The sequence below is a fragment of the Phalacrocorax aristotelis genome, chromosome Z (assembly GCF_949628215.1).
Source record: "Phalacrocorax aristotelis chromosome Z, bGulAri2.1, whole genome shotgun sequence".
Classification (NCBI taxonomy): Eukaryota; Metazoa; Chordata; class Aves; order Suliformes; family Phalacrocoracidae; genus Phalacrocorax; species Phalacrocorax aristotelis.
Window position 1 is genome coordinate 10,702,349 of NC_134311.1, and position 22,324 is coordinate 10,724,672.

The 22,324-nt window shown below is 42.6% G+C and overlaps 1 protein-coding gene across 2 annotated transcripts in view; it reads right to left on the reverse strand.

Annotated features, from left to right (window-relative positions):
* The window catches only part of MOB3B (MOB kinase activator 3B), a 104,314-nt gene that overhangs the window by 46,800 nt on the left and 35,190 nt on the right, over positions 1-22,324 (reverse strand). For both annotated transcript variants that reach the window (XM_075078474.1, XM_075078473.1), the window contains exon 3: positions 13,188-13,795. In XM_075078474.1, the coding sequence (XP_074934575.1) occupies positions 13,188-13,605 (418 nt within the window). In that variant the 5' untranslated portion in view covers positions 13,606-13,795. The remainder of the gene's footprint in view (positions 1-13,187; positions 13,796-22,324) is intronic.

A 22,324-nucleotide genomic window follows, 5' to 3' on the forward strand; every position in this document is an offset into this window, starting at 1 on the left:
GCTTGCTGTGAACTTTGCGGCCTTTCTTCTGCAGACCATGCACTCAGAAGCTATGGGTCTGGAACCAAATATTCAAAAGACTGTAATCTTGTAGGTCGTAAGTAAACAAACACCTAAGCAAAACCTTTCCCTGTTTGATCTGCAATTTTAATTAATCCAGAAACTCTGTCAAGCATTCTTCTGGAAGGCTAGAAATTCAGGGGGTTAGAGTCTTTCTAAAGCCCTTCAGTTTTCCTTTGCTCCAAATGCATACAGAATGGAGGGGTTTAGGAATAGATCAAGAGTATTATTGGAATCACCGACAGTACCTGTTTCTGGATCCACCAATGAACCACTGCGTAATCAAAGAAAAACACTTCTACTCAGAATTTCCTATCTGAATAACTACTCATACATTATGTAGACTACTTTGATTATCTGAACTTTGGCCTCTTATTTGACAAATGAAATAGTAATGTTTACTTTGCTTTATAGGGTTCTTCAACAATTAGATAATTGAAAAAAATAACAAAACAAGCCCTAAAACTCCAAAAGAAAGGCAGCCATGGTATGCAACTAATTCTAAAACACATAAATTCTAAACAGATGCATTGTTTTAATGCCCAAATATTCACTGGCACTTTTATAAAAGGTCTGATGTCATGTAGCATGTGGTTTGGAAGTGTCTCCATTGCTAAGTATCATAGCTTCAAGCTTTAGGGATTTGTCTGTTAGGGTTCTTTCTATTAAGGCTGATTAGAACTGATGCTGTACAAACAACAATTAACATTAATTCATCATGCTAATGTTGACAGTATATATTTATTGGTAAACCAGAATGTTTCTCAGTTCAGCTGAACATCCGCTTCTTAAAAGAAAAGGTACTTCTTTCCATATCCAGATGAGAGTTTGTCTTTCAAAGGCAAGCTGTTCATTGTCCTCCCTTTCCCCTTCCAACTGTTAACAGACTTTGATTATTCCCTTCTTGACGATCTCTGATTCCAGATGTCTCGGCAACCTTCCTTTTGTTTCTCATGAGTCAAAGTGCCCCTGACTCACGTTATGAGAAGGAAATACAAGTTTCCACTGTATATTTTCAACCATATGAAAGGGCACAGTCCCCCTGGTGTTCCTCAGACATGTGACTCACTGTGAGATGGAAAGAAAAAAATCCTCTGTGTCAGCACTGTTGGTAAAGCCTGTTTCACTCTGTACCATGTTGCTGAGATGCTCTGATCATTTGTCAGGTCTTTTCTAATCCTTGGCTTTTCTGTAAGTGGGTTTTTCTGCTCAGTCATACAAAACAGTCACCCACCAGGTACCATGGTCGGCATTTACACCCTATTCCAATGATTCTAAGCATGGGTCAGAGGATTTTCCAAGTAAAGAAAAACTTCTGAAAAGGGAGAGACTCATGAAACACTACAGAGGTCTGTGTTTTCGGAAATTCCTATATCCATTTGCATGTGGAGGCACCAACTACTGTGGTGCATCATCTGCTGGAGAAGGTCTTGTGTCAATCTTCAGGGAAAATGGAACAATTTAGACCTTGGCTTTGTGGTTTTCTCTTCTTGAAAACAATTCTTTGAGGTTAAATGTGTAACCACAAGGCTTTGGGTCTTGTACGAACAGTGCCAAACACTAAAAATTATTTAATATTTCCAGTCCATATGTTGTACATTTTGTGGCACATAGCCTATTAAAACCAAAGAATTTTTACTGTAAGAGTTGTCGATCCCTGTGACACAGAGCTTACAACTCAGCCTCAGAATGACTGTCAGGCTGCAGATCCTTTCTCTGGGGACCCTGTCGTTAATGTGAGTTACAGCATAAGAACAGTTGCCTGGCATCTCACAACGCACTGCTTAGGCACATGGAAGCTACATTAACCATTAATGGAGAACAAGGGAAGCTTGTTGCTTTAACTAAGGCAGCTTATGCAGTTCTGTCCACGGGGCTGGTGGAAGATAAGAGTGAAAATAACTACTCTACATTACTTCTGTGACTCATCAGGTCTCTTTGCAGGTCAAGCACTTGTCCTGTCACAGCTATGTTGGTAAGATCAGCCTTCATTTTTTGGCTTCAAATAGCAAAAGGCACGTGCAGGATGCCTACACTGCAAGCAGTTCTTGAACTGCATTTGCTGATGGGTTCCAGTCAAAACTGCCCAGCTTACAGGGACAAAAAGACAAACAGTTATGCCAGCAGCTACGTATGTTAAGAAGAGAATGAAAGAGAACATCAATGAAATTCCAGGTTCTGTTGTATATCTGTGCAATTCCAACAGTCAAATAGTAAGCAGATTTTTGTGGGAGTAACAGTGCTGTGTGGAGGTACCTCGAGGGCAGATGGGAGACTTGATGGAGTTCTACAGCATTTAAAAACCATGAACGTGTAAAGCTGTACATGCCACACGGGCAGCCACAGGATGATTGTTTAAGGAGCAAGAAAGCAAGTTACATAGAAAGATAAGCTTGCATGCACAACCGGATGGAAAAACACAGCTCATAATTATAAAGGAAAAAAACCCTTCACTCATTAACTACAGACATGCCTTGTGTTGGTCCTATTTATTGAAGTGTTTGTGTTGCAGCTGTGGAAGGCCAGCAGCCTGAACTCAACGACTTCTGCTTGTATTTCGCCAGGATGCTAATAAAGATGTATGAAACCGTTTTATCCCTGCTTGGATGGACCCACAGAAGCACAGAGAGGAACAACCTACCAAAGCTTTTAATTTTCATTTTAGTTTTCCTGAAATCAGGCAGTCCCCCAGCATGTAACAGTTGGCAGTGTTAGGATCAGAGCACACATACACTCCATTGAACCATGGGGCATAAGCTGACAAGTATCCATTTTTGTTCTGTTGTACAAGTGTTTTCAGTTCCTTAATTTCCTGCCACTCAGTGTGGATCTATACACTTCTAAATACACTTCTAAAACTCTGCGCTGCTTACTTTTTGAGGTTTCCATTAGCAAGGATATTGCAGAAGAAAAGTTTTGGCAGTATTACAGGACAACTAGCTAGTACAAACAATTCTATGCTCAAAACCTATTTTTGACAGGAAAACAACTACCCATGTAAAAATGCCTTGCTCATTACAGAAACATAAAATGAAGAAACATGTTTTACAGCACTAACGCTAACTATTGTTTGTGTGCACTCCCAAGCCATTTAATGGAGTATTTCTTGCTTTACCACTGTTAGATGCTAGCTAGCATCAGTAGCACATGCCTGCTTTAACCAGACAGAAAATAATGAGGTGTATTACATGATGTGAGACACGGTAAAGTAAGGTCCATTCTTGATATACATGTTCTGATCAAAGATCCTGATGACCTCAGTCCACAAGTATCAGTAAAAACAAGAAGGATGCCTCATATTACCACCAGGTATGACTAGTAAGGAAAAAAACCTGTATTGGCTTGGATTAGTTTCTCGAAGGATCTGCAACTCCACAACCACAGCTTTGGTTGGACTTGATGATCTTAAAGGTCTTTACCAACCTTAATGATTCTGTGATTCTATGATTCTACACTAACTGAACTTGTGACCTCTTCTCTTTAGCTACCTTCACAGCACCACTGATGTCTACGGCATACTGGGGCTGTGCTTGTGCCAAACTCAAAAGTGGGGGGAATTCAACACCTTAAACAGGGTTTGCCTTGGAAAGTGGGTTTGTATGAACTGAGTAGTCTGTACTCCTTTCCCAATTAACAAGGAGGATAGCTCCTTATTTGAAACCTTATAAAACAGACTTTGTCTGATATGCTGCAAAGCAGAATATGTGTACGAGTAGCATTTACAGATCATAATGACTTTGCTGGTTCATTTTTTTGGAATGCAAATCAAATAAGCTTCTCTTTTGGAAGTAGTGTCACACATGCTCTGTGCAAAATCTCTGAAGCTGCCAGCTACCAAAATTTACTAGTTAAGCATGGACCAGGCAGGGTATTTCTAAGGATACATTAATTTTTCAGCTGAAGTCCTAAGCTTCAAACACATCAAAAGTATGTTTTCATTTTGACCAGCCATAACTAGGCTATTTGATTACAGTAACTTAATAACCACTGAAATCCTCTTCTACAACAACTCCTACAGCTCAAAAGTGATTTTGTATTCCCATTAAATGCCAAATTGCAGCTTCTTAAACTGCTTAATCAGTTTCTAATCAATTTAGCTCTTGTTCCTGAAGCAGCCTGTCAGTGATGAAATTAGAATTAAGGATCACAGGATAATTCAGGCTGGCATAGATTTTGAGAGGTCTGCACCCCAGCTTTCTGCTTTATATTGCCATCAGGGCTTTATCCAGCCTGGTTTTGAAAACCCAAAGGGCAGAGGCAGCACAACCTTTCTGGGCCCTCCCTCAAATGCTTTATTGTCCTCATTGGGAAAATTTTTTAATTATGTCAAATCAGAGAAGTTCATGTTCTTGTTTATTTCAACAGAACTCACTGTCTTCTCATTTCAAACTATGGACCTGATGAAGATGTTCTCTGGCCTGTGTTATGCTGGAGGTCAGATTAGAATAAATTAAATAATCCCCTGTGGCCATAAAATATCTGGATAGCTTTCCCAGCAACTCTTACAACAGAAGAAAACATTCCATTCACTGAAAATCCAAACACAACAGAAATACCCCCAGTTTAGCACTGCAACAAGGAGGAAGAAAAACTTAAGGCAACTGAATTTGTCTTGTTTGAGAATCTGGGTCTGAAGGGAGCACAGCACTAGAGCTGCTTGCTTTCTTAGCTCCTTTTTTAACACTGCCCAAACACGTATCGTAAAAGCTGACAACGGCAGTTCACCAAAAACTACAGCTGTCCCAAGGATCTACTGCTTCCCGCTCCATATGATCTCTTCAGCCTGTTTACCAGAAAGTAGCAGGGTAGGAGGGGAAGTACTCCTGAGGCTATTGAGTATTTAAATTGTCCATATAAGCCTGGGAAATATAACCCTTGAAAGGTGTTTAAATAGTGAGACTACTACATGCCTGGAAGAGCAACTCGTATTTACTGAAGAAAAAGTTTACCATAGAGCTAAATAAAACTCCAGCACGCTACAAATATTAATGCTGGGGACTAATATGGATAGCTTTACCAGAGTGGCCTGAGCAGGCACACACAATGAACTCTCCTCTGATCTGTTCCTGCATTCCAACTCACTGAGGGCTGAGACAGGTCGGGGTATATCTCCAGTTACACACAGAAATTGTTTCCAGAACTGTCAGCCTCCTGCATGCCTTAAATCCACTTAAAATGGATAAAAGAAATTGAGAATAATGGAAGTAAGAACAAGGACATAAGCATGTCTAAAATCCTCTACAGGCTACAAGGCCATTTTACAAAGACAGTCCTTAAAGTTTTGCTATACGAAGAAGAGGTCCTAATACTCAGCACCTGTTTTTGTCACCTGCACACAATTATTGACAGCTCTTCCATTCCAATACCAGGTCCCTTTTCTCCTGCCAGCCAGTTCAGCATTAGTACGGGAGTGGCTAGAGAAAGAGGCTCTTTACTGGCAAATGAATAGACAATGACTCAGCTGCTGAGGCAAGCAGCTCCAGTGCTTTAGGGCAGTGCACAGGGGGGTTTCCCAAACCAGGAGAACCTCCAGGACAGCTGGGAGAGCTGCCAGGAGCCCGCAGCTGAGGAGACCTGGGCAGGACCAGGAGCAACAGCAGTCATCCCACCCCACCCCCGGATAAAAGAAGCCCTGTGGAAGTGCTGGTGACCAGGAGCGCTGCCAACAGGGCGGGCAAACAGCACAGGGCATGGTAGTTCATGTGGCAGTTTGTGCAGAAGCTCTGCCAGCTCGACCGGGGAGCAATGGTATCTACCCAGCAGAAGGACATGGCCTCTCTAAGCTCTGCACCTACCATGACCGTGCAGATTCCCATAGAGGGCTCCAGCAGGAACACATGGCCACCCAGGCGTCCGGCTGTGGGGTGTGCCCTGCTGTACGCCAGCACCGGATGGCACAGCGAGCACACCTGTGGGAGGGGCGCCCAGGTAGGGGAGCTCTGCCACTGAGTGGCAGAGCTTCGGGAGGAGCTGAGTAGGTTGAGGAGTATCAGAGAGTCTGAGAGAGAGGAAGACTACTGGAGCCACACCCTGCCATCCCTGGGACAGACCTGCCAGGTAGACGTGGATATGGAGGATTCCCTATCCTCTCTCCACCCAGCAGAACAGGGTCACTTAAGGGGTAGGGGGCAATGGTGACAAGTTCCTGCCCGGCGCAGCAGGTGCATCTCCTCTGTGACTGCCCCACCCTCCCAGGTGCGCCTGCATAATGGGTACGAGGCTCTGCAAGTGGGACCGAACAATGACGAGAACAACGGTTCATCTAGCTTAGAGGCATCACTAAGGTTAAGCTGGCCTACGCCCTGCGTCAAAACCACTTCCATAAAGGAAAAAGAGGGGTCATTGTCATAGGAGACTCTCTTCTGAAGGGAACAGAAGGCCCAATGCGCTGACTGGACATACTTCTTAGGGAAGCTTGCTGCCTTTCTGGAGCCTGGGCTAGAGATGTAATGAGAAAGCTTCCTACCCTGGTGCAGCCTTCAGATTGTTATCCATTACTGATTTCTCAGGTAGGCAGTGATGAAATTGCAAAAAGAAGACTGAGAGCAGTCAAGAGAGTCTTCAGGGCCTTGGGAGAGCTGGTTAAGGGGTCAGGAGCACAATACTGTTCTCCCCTGTCCTTCCAGTTGCAGGGAACAGGCTGCCCAGGGATATGGTTGAGTCTCCATCCCTGGAGGTATTTAAAAGAAGGGTAGACGTGGTGCTCGAGGATATAGTTTAGTGGTGGACTTGGCAGTGATAGGTTAGCAGTTGGACTTGATGATCTTAAGGGTCTTTTACAACCTTAATGATTCTATAATTCTATGAATGATGAGGGAAGAAGCAGGAAGACCCAGCTGGTCAATACCTGGCTCCATGACTGGTGTCACTGGCAGAATTTGAAGTTTTTTGATCAGCAGCTGGTCTACATAACACCAGGCTTGCTGGCAAGAGATGAGGTTCACCTTCTCAAAGCAGGAAAAGGATCTTTGTGCAGGAGTTAGCAGGGGTCATTGAAAGAGCTTTAAACTAATTTGAAGCGGGAAAGGGATAAAACCAGCCTTAGAGATAAGCCTGGGGATGGCACCCCAATGTTTGAGGGACAATGTGCTAGCGGTCTGCTGTCTCAGTGGAGTTAGGGGATGGAAGTCCATGTGGCAGCAAAGACACAAGTGTTATCGATATGTTAGAACCCATGGGAGCGCCTGAGAAAGGTCTCATAGGAATTAGGGTTTCTCCCCTAAAAAAGCTGGCGGGATCAATAGCCCAACCAAAGTGCATCTACACCAATGCATGCAGCATGGGCAACAAACAGGAGGAGCTGGAAGGCACTGGGCAGCAGGAAAACTACAACATAGTTGCAGTCACAGAAGCTTGGTGGGATGACACACAGCTGGAGTGCTGCAATGAATGGCTATAAGCTCTTCAGAAGGGATGGGCAAGGCAGGAGAGGCAGTTGGGTAGCCCTGTATGTTAGGGAGTGTTTTGACTGTCTAGAGCTTAATGATGGTGTTGATAGGGTTGAGTGTTTACAGGTAAGAACCAGGGGAAAGGCCAACAAGGCAGATATCACAGAGGGAGTCTGTTATGGCACACCCAACCAGGATGAAGGGGCAGATGAAATAACGCTATAAGCTGCTGGGAGAAGCCTCATGATTGCTAGCCCTTGTTCTCATGGGGGACTTCAACTTACCAGACGTCTGCCAGAAGTACAATGAGAAGATTCCTAGAGCGTGTGGAAGCTAACTTCCTGACACAGTTGGGGAGTGAGCCAAGTAGGGAAGGTGCCCCACTGGACCCATTGTTTGGGCTTGGGCACAGCAATCACAAAATGATAGTTTTCAATTCTTGACAAGTAAGGAGTGGGGACAGCAGAACTGCCACCTGGGACTTCTGGAGGGCAGACTGTGGCCTGTTTAGGGTCCTGGTTGACAGAGTCCCTTGGGAGGCAGTCCTGAAGGGCAAAGGAGTCCAGGAAGGCTGGACATTCTTCAAGAAGGAAATCGTAAAAGCACAGGAGCAGGCCATCCCCATGTGCCGAAAGATGAGCCAGTGGGAAAGACAACTGGCCTGGCTGAACAGGGAGCGCTGGAACTCAGGAAAAAAAAATGAGAGTTTATGACCTTTGGAAGAAGGGGCAGGCAGCTCAGGAGGACTACAAGGATGTCATGAGGGCATGCAGGGAGAAAATCAGAAGAGCCAAAGCCCAACTACAACTTAATCTGGCTACTGCCATAAAGGACAATAAAAAATGTTTCTATGCAACAAAAGGAGGACTAAGGAGAATCTCCAGCCTTTATTGGATGCTGGGGAAAACATAGTGAGAAGGGATGAGGAAAAAGTTGAGTTACTTAATGCTTTCTTTACCTCAGTCTTTAATAGTCAGACCAGTTGGTCTCTACATACACAGCCCCCAGAGCTGGAAGACAGGGATGGGAGGCAGAATGAACCCCCATAATCCAGGGGAAATGGTTAGTGACCTACTACACCATCTAGACACACACAAGTCTATGGGGCTGGATGGAATCCACCCAAGGGAACTAAAGGATCTGGCAGAAGTGCTCAGCAAGCCACTTTCCATTATTTATGAGCATTCCTGGCTAACTGGGGAGGTCCCATATGACTGGAGGTTAGCGAACGTGATGCCCATCTATGAGAAGGGCTGGAAGGAGGATCTGGGGAACTACAGACCAGTCAGCCTGACATTGGTGCCAGGAAAGATTATGGAGCAGCTCATCCTGAGTGCCATCACATGGCATATACAGGACAACCAGGCGACGAGGCCAAGTCATCATGGGTTTATGAAAGGCAGGTCCTGCTTGTCTAACCTGATCTCCTACAACTAGGTTACCTGCAAGTAGATGAGGGAAAGACTGTGTCTGTTGTTTACCTGGCCTTTAACACTATTTCACACAGCATTCTCCTGGAGAAACTGGCTGCTCATGGCTTTCATGGGTCTACTCTTTGCTGGGTGAAAAACTGGCTGGATGGCCAGGACCAAAGAGTGGTGGTGAATGGAGTTAAATCCATTCGGCAGCCAGTCACAAGTGGTGTTCCCCAGGGCTCAGCGTTGCTTAGTATCTTTATCAATGATCTGGACGAGGGGATCAAGTGCACCCTCAGTAAGTTTGCAGATGACACCAAGTTGGGCAGGAGTGTTGATCTGCTCAAGGGTAGGAAGGCTCTGCAGAGCCATCTGGACAGGCTGGATCAATGGGCCAAGGCCAGTTGTATGAGGTTGAACAAGGCCAAGTGCTGGGTCCTGCACTTGGATCACAACAACCCCATGCAAAGCTACAGGCTTGGGGAAGTTGGGGTGTTGATTGACAGCCAGCTGAACATGAGCCAGCAGTGTGCCCAGGTGGCCAAGAAGGCCAATGGCATCCGGGCTTGTATCAGGAACAGTGTGGCCAGCAGGAGCAGGGAGGTGATCATGCCCCTGTACTCGGCACTGGTGAGGCCGTACCTCGAGTACTGTGTTCAGTTTTGGGCCCCTCAGTACAAGAAGGACATTGAGGTGCTGGAGCAAGTCCAGAGAAGGACAACAAAGCTGGTGAAGGGTCTGGAGAGCAGGTCTGATGAGGACCTGCAGAGGGAACTGGGGTTTTTTAGCCTGGAGAAAAGGAGGCTGAGGGGTGACCTTATCGCTTTCTACAACTTCCTGAAAGGAGGTTATATCGAGGTGAGTGTTGGTCTCTTCTCCCAAGTTACTAGTGATAGGGCGAGAGGAAATGGCCTCAAGTTGCATTAGAGGAGGTTTAGATTGGACATTAGGAAAAATTTCTTTACCAAAAGGGATGTCGAGCACTGGAAGAGGCTGCCTAGGGAAGTGTTTGAGTCACCATCCCTGGAGGTATTTAAAAGACCTGTAGATGTGGTGCTTGGGGACATGGTGTAGTGGTGGATTTGGCAGTGTTAGGCTAATGATTGGACTTTATGATCTTAAAGGTCTTTTCCAACCTAAACGATTCTATGACTAGAGAAAGCGGAGAGGAAATAGCACCAGACCACAGGAAGTACAGAAACTGGTAAATGGCCACAGGCCATCATGCCAGTGTAAACACGAATAGGGTTAAATATAACTTTCAAAACAATTCATAACTCCTCTGCAATTTTTTTTTTTTTTTTTTAAACCATAGAGGAACACCACCACCACAAAAAAAGCAGCCCACCAAGCCTGGCTATCCTGATACCCTGAAATTATTTTCCTTGAAAGTACCTTCTCATTGAAAGCTGTGCCTAATCACAGCTCTTGAAATTCATTTTTAGATAGTTTGCACGAGAGATGGCAAATGAAAGAGGACAAGTTTAGTAGAATTAAGCTGAGAAAAATGTGTTCAAGTATTTGTGGACAGCTCCTATGGATCCCACTCTGGATCTCTTCACCAAACTCATTTGCTAATGGAAAGGTCAGCCCGAATCTCATCCACTGGACATACACTTTTTCCAGAACAATTCTCTGCAGGCCTTATGCTGCGAAGATACAAAGTAATAAATTAACCTCTAAGTTACAGCCACTCAGCGCTTTAAAACTGTGGTAGTATTAGTAAGGACATACCTAAGCCTGTTTTGATGTCACACTTGAGTATATTATCTTTCAAGATCCATGTCAACTGCTTTGAAGAATGAACTATTGTCATTTTCACCACCATTGATTTCTGGAGAGCAAATAGACAGTTGCATTCATATTAAGCCTATGGGGCATCGAACCAAAGGCTGCTGCTGAACAGGTAGGAACGAACAGTACCCCACACAGTAACAAAGCTGTTCTCCCTGATCAACAGTGAAAAGCAAAACATACATGCTGAGTGACTGCATTTCATTCAACACCTTTATAAGCAGTACTCAGGCACACTGGCTGGTAGCATAATCTCCTTTGTACAGACAGGGGATTGATGTGCAAAGAAATCAGAAATATTCCCTTGAAAGAAAAGAAAAATACTCAGGAACAGACTCAAACTTCCCTTTGACCGTTCTGGGTGCCCAAGTAGGAATTTGCTGAGAGAAGAGGCTCCCAGAACCCCAAATTCATTGCAGTGTGCATCTCTTTCTGAATTGTAAGATCTAAGGCCTCCCAGGCAATTTTATGAACAGTTTCATATTACAAATTAGTGAATCAAGAAGATAATGAGAAATGTGCAGGTGATGGCCATGGTATCTGCAACGAAGGCTCAAGAGGAGGAGAGAGTGGAATATGGACTCAAGTGCTGCTTTATGGAATAACACTCCAGTGGGTATCTATAAAATCTCTTTATGGTACTGCCCAGTCATCTCAGTCTCTAATCACCCACAGCACAGTCCATCACTCCATGAAGGCTCAAGCAGACTTTTCCCCATCCTTTGGGTCAACTCAGAGTGAGACAAAAATTTTTCACTGACATCAAGCATTCCTGTTCTGACTTGTATCAGAATCCAGCCCCTTTCTAGAGACCACACGTCTTTCCCCTTCCTTGGTTTCTTCAGATTTTTTTTATCTACAACAGCAGGAGCTGCTGGGAGGAGAAAAACAGTAAACAGAGGGTATTCACTGATTCCATTCTTAGGCTAGGTAAGCCTTCTGGATAGAAGTTCCCCAAGATGTATCTTACTACAAAGGTAAGGGGTGAGCCTAAAGCTGTGTGCTACGGATTATTTGTTGGTTCAGTAAAGCCCATCAGCATGCCAGTGTGTTACCCGCTGGCTGTGCTTGCAGACAGACCACATTTTCTGCACATTCAAACTACAAGCGTACAGAGTAATATTGGAATACTCCAAGATGAAAACTTGGTATAACAAAAGCCTGCAGAAATTCCAACGGAAGTACAAATTACATACTTCACTGCACCTTCAACCCACCTTCAATTCCAAAAATCATTCACCCTGAAGAAATATAAAACAACAAATGCTTGAGAAATCAAACCCAGTTTTCACTACACAAAATATATGCTATGGCTTCCTTTGAAATCCTCCTCTTCTTGCTTGCTGGCAAAGCCCAGATTAAAAAACATATAGTTACGGCCTTCTTTCTACCTATTAGTAGAAAAGAAAAGTAATAGGAACTGGGAAACAAATCACAAGTTTGTCTAGACAAATAGCTGTCAAGGCCAAGAAGAAGGTATTTCAAAGGCCAGGAAATGCTGATAGATGCAGCCTCTTCATGTACCATCTACCAGCTGGCCGCAGGCCCTAGCTGCACATAACTGCAAAATACTCAGCTGAACTAGTTTTAACATATGAGCATTCTTGTTTGTTACTTTCTGGGCCAAGTGCTTATATAGAACATCTCACATTCCTTTCAGCAAGCTCCCAGCCTTCCCACTTTCAAGAGATGGATTAGGACTCATTAACTAAAACTGCTAAAAAATTATGTAAGTGCACTGACATCTCTAAAATACAACACCCTTTTATTACCTGCAGACACAGTGAAAGATTTATGCTGCTACACTACACAATACACTCTTCAGCAAAGCCTTCCTCATCCAGAGGGAACTTTTCCAGCAAAGATACTTCCACTTACTTGCCCCACTCTTCAGTAAAACTAACTGTAGTATTGTAAAAGGAAAATTGTGCTGCCCTTAACAGCTCTCTCATCTGGGCTGCCTGGTTAAACCATAGCAAAGCTCTTTAGTTTTATATATAGTCTTAGAAACAGTAATTTGGAGAATAATTCACTTCCCAATTTGTCAGTTTTGGATGGGAAGTCAAGAGAGGGTGGGAGGGCAGAGTTCACTGCATACCTGACTCTCCACTGCCTTGTACTGCCCATAGCTGTACACATTTCAGAGGGAGGGTACCACTCTTAATTAGGCTTTGCTTTCCATCGCTCTGTATCTGCCTAAGTGCCGGGCAAAGTGCAAACCAATGCAAACTTGATTAGCTTTCAACAAGCTAATAATGCAATGCTGATCACCCTTAGTTATCAACCTGGGAGGCTTACCAGGGACAAATGGCTTGAATGAAAACATTTTAGGCTGACAAACCCCACCATATCTAACAGCCACAGTTAACATTTCATATGGTTCACACTGTTCCTGGAAGATGCCCTCCTCCTCCCCGCCTGTTTAAAGGCTTGAATTTCACAATCCCTAAAAATGAGGGTGGGAAGAGAACATGCTTAGTACACAGAATGAAAGGCAGTTTATGCTTTAGGACTTCTTCCTCACACTCACCTACACTTGTAGGAAATATATCCTCATTGTTGATTTGCACCTCGATCCAGTCCATGAGAAGATTCATGTATTGGGGTGCTGGCAACGCTGTGGGCTTCTTGTACTTCATGTCATCCTGCCACCGGTACTCATACTTAGGGCCTCCAGACATCACTGGGCAGGTCCTCTCTGTGCAGAACTCACAGATAGTTCCATAAATGAGGTTGATCCTGTTGAAGAAGTCAACAACATGGACAGCCACCCAGTCATTTTGGTCCTCTCCGCTGGGCAACTGCACAGCCGCTTTCAAGTCCAAGCCTGAGTTCAGAGAAGCCTGAGCTCGTTTGTGAAGTTCAAACCTCTGGGTTCCAGGTTCAAACTTGCGTTTTGGGCGGAAAGTCTTATCTTTATTAAACACTTGCTTGAGAGCTATGGACATGTTGCTAATCTTCTGCTCTGCAGCAGCTGGCAGAAAAGCACAGCTGAGATTTAATGTATGTATCTGAAAACAGTTGCTCCCTATCACAGGTCCTCCAGCCCCTGTTCTTTTTCTCAGAGAAGCTTGTCTCAACTTCAGAGCAGTCTACTAGTTCTTCCTCATGAAAGCCTTTCCAAAAGGGTTCATGTCCCTATGGATATGGAAACAATATACGTTAGTGTTAAGCTTAAGTATGGCCCTGTAAGTTTTTTACTTATACAGTAATTTTCTAGTAGTTATGAGCTGAAAAGCAAATCCATAACAAGCCAGCATTAAAAATTGGTCAACCCGTAACCTGGTAAACATTTAAAAGAAAAAAAAGCCTAATTTTTTAAGTATTAAGGAATTAACTACTCTATCCTTTTAAAATATCTACTCAGTTAGAGGCTCTTAAGTTATCATAAAGAAGGGAATACAATAAATCTTGTATAATCTTTCCATCTTTAGATAATTTTTACATCAACCTTTTCATTGTGCTGCATTTTTACAATGACTGCATACCATACATAATACATTTATAAAATTAGTATATAAAATACTATCTTACAATTTAGAAGACTTATCTAACTGACTCTAAAGTGACTGATGGTGCCCCTAAGCATTCGCCATAGCTTCAGTGCTCTTCTCTGTAGGAAAAAAATCTCCAAGCAAGATTTTTCCACATCTGTTTTCTATTCTTAATTTTATAAATATTATAAAACCTAATTAGGGTGAAACATACACTATTGCACAGAAGTAATTCCTGTTTCCCAAGGAATTGTACAGAGAAGGTTATTTTTCTTGACCCATCTTCAGGAATTCAGTAACAGTCTTAATATTCTATTGGATAGTGTAGAATGGTGAGAAAGCAATGGTGAAGGTGCCACCTTCTTTATAGCCCTATTCATCTTCTCTACAGGGGAACTCTTGGCATTGCTGTTGCTACAAAAGGAATAGCATAGATTTTGTGTTGATCCATCTAACCTACCCTGGCCAGCCTGTCATCAAAAATAAACTAATGCATTAGAGCCTTGTTTGTTGTTACATATACAAGTGCAGAAGAGTACTATCATCAGTAAATGTAGGCCATTAGTAGGCGATAGGGTAGATAGGGGCTATCTCAACTAGACTTTTGTGTTAGTAGTGAAGGTTTTATGATTAAAGACTATGATTAAAGACAGAGAGTAAACATTTTGTGCTGTGCATTATTTAAATTAAATAACACCATATGTTTTATATTTGCACAGCACTACAAAAATCCTACCCTACCAGTGGTTGATGATTTCTCGTCATGGCATTATGTATGCTCCACTGTTTCCCTTAACAGAAATCACGTCCATGAAAATTTTACTAGGCTGTGTGTGGAAAGCACTAAATTCTTCTGTAGGCAGTTGCCCAAAGCTTTGCTGAAGGGCAGAGAAGAAGAGAAAAAGGTGCTTCTTTTTTCTTAAGCACCACAAGAAAGCAACACATACCAAAGCAAAGAGAAATCTGTGCCCGCTCCCACACAATAGAACCATAAAATATCCTCTCCCAAACAGCTGAAAGATTAGCATCCAGACAATTTGCCAGCAAGCAGCAGCTAAACAAAACCAGCAGAGAAGTGCTTATTTTGCCTTTTGTTGATGGCATGATGGAGGGATACTCTGGTCATGAGTTGATAAAGTGTCATTGTTTCTGTGCCAGCAAAATATGAGAAGTTCACTGATGAACTCCAGGGAGAGTATTGTCATATCTGACATGCCCCTTGGAGTAATGCTAAAACACAGAAATCCTGAGTGTTAAAATGTAGAGATCCTGAAACCTGACAAAGGCCAGGGAAAGAAGATTTTAAACAAAACTAGCCTTGGAACAATTTAGTTAAGTGTCATTGGCAGGAAATGAAGGCACTTTAAAGAGGCAACTTTGCCCTACAGTTTGTTGTTTGCTACAAAGACCCATAACCCCCAGCTCTCAAATGCTCTGTGGCAGTCAGCTGTTTTTTTAAAAGCCTTTCAAAGAATAGGTGAGTGCAGCTGCACAGGCTGAGCTTGTGACTGACACACTTTGAGATGGCATGGAGCCAATGTCCCAGTTTGCAATAATAAGGATGTTAGGTCCAGAGTTTTACAGCTCAGGTTACTACTTTTTTCCCCACTTTAATATACCTGGTGCTCTTATGTGGCTACTTTGACTTCTTTCCTCACCTGTAAATATTCACCAGAACAAGCAAGGAGTTTTTATTTAAAACAACAAGCTGACCACTGAATAAAACTCATCTTCAAAAGACACATTTTGGAGCACAGTACTCACTTCTGTTAAAGCTTTTCCAAGAAAAACTGAAGACACAATATGTTATAAGCTATTTTCTACTGAATATGCAAACAGAATTAATCATATTAAATACATACGTTTTCCCACTCCTCTCCATACATTCAGTAAGTCTGCACAAAACCAATTAATACAGAGAAAAAGCAACCAAAATATTCAGCAAACAACTCATTGTCTCAACTCTTCTGTGTACCAGGAGTCACATGTTGAAACTGTCTGTGGAAGCACACATACATCACCATCAAATTAACCCAAAGACTAATCCAAAAGATTACTGTGCAGCCAGACGAAACTGTTCTTCAACCCACCAAGGCAGAATCACAATGAACAAGAATTTCCTATACATTTCCTGTCTGGAGAGTCTTCTGTTCAGCGTCTTGCAATAAAAGTTAAGGCTGTTCCTCTTTCATTTGCTATCACTTCACACAATACAAAACTACACACTATCTTTGTAAAGCTGGACTGTAGAAGTCAAACTCACTGCTTAACTTCTCAGACAGCACTGCTAAGAGCTGATTTTTTTTCTCTCTCTTAAAATGTGACTGAAGGCTGTGGAAAGCCAAGGGATGGATCGGCTTGCTTTGTCATGCAATTTCATGTGCAAGAATACAAAACAGAAAAGTTTATGACCTGAATTTAGCAGAAATACTGTGGTGAATCAGCCCTCTGAAATATTTTTTTTGCATCCTACTTCGTGAGGGTCCTCACTCAAAAGCTAACAGAAATGAATGAAGAAATAAACAAGAATTTTGAGATTCACCACCTCACTTCTGAAACAGACTGCTTTGCTGCAGGTTACACAGCGGCCCTTATTCCCCTCACTCAAGCAACCAGCTCAGCTAGGATTTTTTAAGCAGTTACATACAGAATCACTATTATGTCCCTGGAATAATGAAGCTTTCACTTCACTCATAAGAGACAAAAGAACAGGCTCACCTGATTTTCAGCAGAGATTAAACACAGCCACTTTAGGTTTGGATCCTTTAGAGGCTGAAGCTAATGGGAAAGCTCTAGCCAGAGTCTGTGGGCTCTAAAAGCATCTTTACTGCTTAGGCAATAAAGTGGCAGTAGTTAATGGTAGGATGGCCACTCCTCTGCTTCAGACTGAATCACTAAGCCTTTGCAGGAGCTCATTCACCACTATACTTCAACACGTTGCTGCACTGTGTTTGAATCAACGATCAATGATGAGAAGTTTGTCATTCCATCCCAGATTACACACTGACAATTAAAACTTTATAGTGTTAGACTCACAAAGCAAAGCTATTACTTCAAAATCGCACAGCATTAGTGGAAGAAAAACTCACCAGATAACCTCAACAACAAACCGTGGGCAAAACCTCCTGATTTTTAAAGCCCTTTCATTTCCACTACAATTTTTGTCTGACGAGAATGAGAAATGCTCTGTTTCATTATGCCAATTGGTCTGGGAGAGTTACTTCAGAGGTTAAACACTGTGAACAATGTTGTGGTTAGACGGGATCATAACTCCTTGAATTCTGTGGTACAGTAGCACCCACTCTCCTTCAACATAAAATTAAATTTGACTATTGCTAACAGATATTTTGCAGTCTCCTCTCATATCACAGTCATGCCAGCAGAACTGCTCCTGACTTATACCTGTGTCAAAGGCAACAGAAACCAGCTTCTGATCTTTTATGACACATCCTAACTATATGACAGGGCATAAAGAATGGAGTCTGGCTCAGGGTGTTTGATTTGATGGTATACAGGGCCAGTGTTCTGGATGCTCCTCTGAATGAAACGCTTAATATATGTCTGTCCTGGTATGGGCAGCTCATATAGATACCCCCTTCCAACACTTTAGCCTCTCTTCCTTCTTTTCAGAGAAAAGTATTTCTGAAGATGTGTGACAGTCACCAACAGCTTTTCCTGAGGAACATGGCATGAATAATGCAGTTGGGTGAATTCCCTTGCTGGCAGAGCCATGGCTGAGGATGGTAACCACAGATATGGAGATAATCTCAGGACAGGGAACCAGACCCTCACAAGCTTCATCCATAGCATCAGCACCACAGTAATCAATGCTGTCCCCAGCTTTATGCAGAAACACACACATATAGAGACAGCAACTCAGTCTAAATATCAGGTATACCAGGTCAACATACGGAAATAATAAACTAGTTCTACCCATGCAGGTACCACCAAAAAAACCACCCACAACAAACCACACAAGGTGATCAGAATCATGTCTGAGTCACTGCTGAGTTAAAAACATACTATATCATTTCATCATATACTTTCTGTTAAATCACAGGTAATAAGAATGTTAAATGACATGGTTTATAAACAACTATCATCACAGCACTCTAGTGAGCATTTTGCAAGCTTTAGAGGGCTGATGGGAAGGTAGCTAGTATAATTCATGTTTCATTAATCAAGAAAGTGAGGAAACATCACTTTTCCAGCATCAAACACACAGTAAGCTGTCTATCAAGGAAGACACTGCCTGAAAACCAACTCTGCATCAGTTAATTTTTACATTTTTCTTTCCAAAATATAAGTCTTCATTTTGAGCACTTGCATAGTCTAATCCAAAGCCAGCTGAAGCCTGTAGGAAAGCACACATTTGATGCAAATACTGTTAAGGTCCAACATTTTGTAGAATTCTCATGTTTGGCTTCATACTTCATTCTCCATAAAAGGGGCCATTTTCTTACAGCTACCTCAGACAACTGAGGCAGCAAATACATTATATGGAGGCACATACACATACCATGCTCCTCTCAGATTTAGCAAATGTACACTTTTTCTACTTCCAGGGCCTTGTTTGAGAGCCAGTATTACACTGCACAATGAACAGGTTCTCTGTTCAACACACTGAAGCACTGACAGGGTTAGAACTGTTATGACTAAAACTTGTTGCTTTGGGGGAGTCAGAAAGGCTTTAAGACAAGAAGTGCCTAAACAAAATTACGACAATGTTTGACCTTAGAAAAGAAGATGTACAGAACCATAAAGATACAGAACTGCAGAGCAAACACTAAACCAGAGCAGACTACGTGTGGTGACATGGCACCCCAGAGGGACAAGCAAAAGAACTTGTGGGTTGAGATAAGCACAGTTTAATGATTAAAATAAAATAATAATAATTATTATTATTATTATGACAATAATGTTAATATAATAAAATGGAAAAGGAAGGGAAAGGGAAAAAAAGGAAAAAAACCCACAGAAATACGAACGATACAACCGCTCACCACCCGCCGACCGACGCTGCCCGTCCCTGAGCCGCGATTGCTTCCTCCCTCCCCCAGCCAGCCCCTCCCAGGTAACATACTGGGCATGGCATTACATGATATAGAATATCCCTTTGGTCAGTTTGAATCCGCTCTCTTATCTGTGTCTCCTCCCCTCCCAGCTTCTTGTGCGCCCGGCAGAGCATGGGAGGCTAGACATGTCCTTGACTACTACAAGCACTTCCCAGCAACAGCCTAAACATCTGTGTGTTATCTCAACATTTTTTTTTCCATGCTAAGTTCAAAGCACAGCTCTATACCAGCTGGAGTGAAGAAAATTAACTCTATCACAGCTGAAACCATGACAGTATCCACCCCTTACTCCATATCATTTACATCATGCTCAGGTCCCATACTATTCAGTACAATTTCAATAATCCCTACCCACCTTCTCATCCTTTAACAGAATATACAGATTTCATTTATGATTCCCCTAGTCTATGGACCACCCCTGTAAAATGTCTGTGAAATGTCCATTGAGTTCATTTAGCCCATGACTTTGGGTTTCACCTATTGTAAGAGTCTTTCAGAGAGGTGCTGTGCGTGGTGTCGGATTGTTGCATGCTGAAGTCAGTCCTCGTTCCGTCACTGCTGCACTGTTAGTCCTTGTTCTATCACTGCTGTACTTTGCTTGGTTCAATTGAAAGTTCATTTGCTATTATTATTAATTGGGAGATTCCCACCATGATAACATTCCATTGATATGGCATATAGCAACCATAGTAGTGATGACATACAACATTATACAGCAATTAACAGCATATTATTCAGTTCATTGGCTGTTTTCACCCAAGATCAAATCCCCTTGAGGTACACACCGGACTCCTCCATCCTCCCGCATCACCCACCAAGCACACCCAGGTCCTCAAGCAAGTGCAGTCCCACAAGTGGGTTTGCCTTTGCCTGAAGCAGGAAGAACCCAGACTGTTTTGCCCAAAATATTTTTTATGTGCACTACAGGGACTCTGTCCCCTTCCACAGTACGTAAGGGCTCTGACTGGGCAGGACCAGCTCGCCTGGCAGATCCCCTCGTGTTGACTAACCACGTGGCTTTTGCTAAATGTGTATCCCAGTGTTTAAATGTCCCACCCCCCATTGCTCTCAGCGTTGTCTTTAACAGTCCATTGTACCGTTCAATTTTCCCAGAGGCTGGTGCGTGATAGGGGATGTGATACACCCACTCAGTGCCGTGCTCTGTGGCCCAGGTGTCTATGAGGTTGTTTCGGAAATGAGTCCCGTTGCCTGACTCAATTCTCTTCCCCATCCCACGGTGGGGCGGGGGGGAGAAGTGAGCGAGCGGCTGCATGGTGTTCAGCTGCCAGCGGAAGCTGAACCACGACAAACCCTCAAGGACAGTATATAGGTGATCTCAGAACTGAGTGTGTGCGAAAGTGTAAGTTGACTAGCAGACACAGTGAGAAAGAGTATATCCTTCATCCAGAGACCCCTGACGACCACCCAGAGACACCAACAGGCACGCGCAAAGGGCATTTGCATATCATAATGAGTTCTTGGAAAACAATGAATATGTTTATCTTTTTCTTAGAAAACTAATGAATATGTACGCAGACCTTGTGTAAGTTATGCAACCAACCCTGTGCCGGGCACACACATCAGGAGGAGTGATCCCCTGTGCGGCTAGCGCTGCAATAAAGAATACCTGCCTAATAGTTGTTCAGACTACTGAGTCCTGATTTCGGCTTTTCATGGCATTAGTATGAAGAATTAGTCAGTAAGGAAAGAGGCCTGTCCTGATATCTGAAAGTACATTTCCTATTAACAAAGTAAAAATCAGCTAAATGAGTAGGAACAATAATATTCCACGTATCTTATTTACATTGTTAATTTTGTGCAGTTCAGCTAAAACTCACCTGAAATCACAATGAAAAAAATATTGTCCAAATTTTTGTATTCATAGTGAAAACTTCATGATACGAGAAGACTTTTTTCATGGGCAAAACCCCCTCCCCTTACTAACCTATAATGTGCACAAGGACATTAAAATTTGCCTTATGGTTGCACCAGAGTTGAAAGAGAAAGGAAAAAGGATCAAAGCAAATTTAGGTAACTGAGAAAATGTCTTTTAGAGACAGCATACACAAACACAGGAACCAGGCTCTGTGGGTCAGTGTATCTTTCTTACATTTCATCCTACCCTCAACAATCTTGCAAGTCCCATAAAGATTGAGCTCCCAAAATTAAGGGTATCGGATTATTACTGTAAGACTTCTTAGAAGTATACACAGCTATGTGTAAACAATGTCTCGGTTTCCCAGGTGCTGGCTTTGATAGCTTCTCCATGGCTTCTACAGTGAAAGTTTTCAGGTAGAACCATCACTATTAAGCACAACAATATCCTACTGCAGCCTTTGTCCATGGTTTCTGTGTTATTTACATGAAACCTTGAGCATGCCAGTTAATACACAAGGTAACAATAGTAAATGGTAGCACCCAGTGAAAGGAAGCTTCCTTATGCTTCAGGACAAGAATTTGCTTTTGTTTATTGTGGTAGAAGTCCCAGAAACTTTAGGAAAAAAATCAGAATTTGGCTTAAAGTCCTCTTTTCTCTAAAGCTACAAGGACTACTTTACACTAATCTGTACGTGATAACCACAGTAACACTGCAGCCTCAAGGTACTCTGGAGGAAAGCACTGACAGGAAAGAAGCCTCCCCATGGTCAGAAACAATTCCCATATATAGCAGCATCCTTTCATTTCACCCTTTTTTTTTTGTCTGTGCAAAGGAACAAGTGATTTCACGAGACTGATAAAAGCCACAATTGTAAAAGAACACAGAAAACAGCACAGAAGTATTTTCATAATCAAAGTCTCAAGGCTCAACAGAGTAAATATAAATAACCTTTGATTCTTTTGTTGTTTAGACTGCTAACCACTCCATGCCATTTCTAAGGTAAAAGATTGAAAAGGGAAAGCAAAATACAGTGGGTAACTGTCTATAAAACTGGGTGCTTTGAAAATGAACATAATTATGTAGGATGTGACAAACAATAAATTGCATCAGCTTCTGCCTGAAAATATCTAAGCTATGCTAATATTACAGCAACAGTTGACAAAGGGAATAAAATGGTGCTTTATTATTCCGCCAAAATACAGAGATTTTCATAGAGATA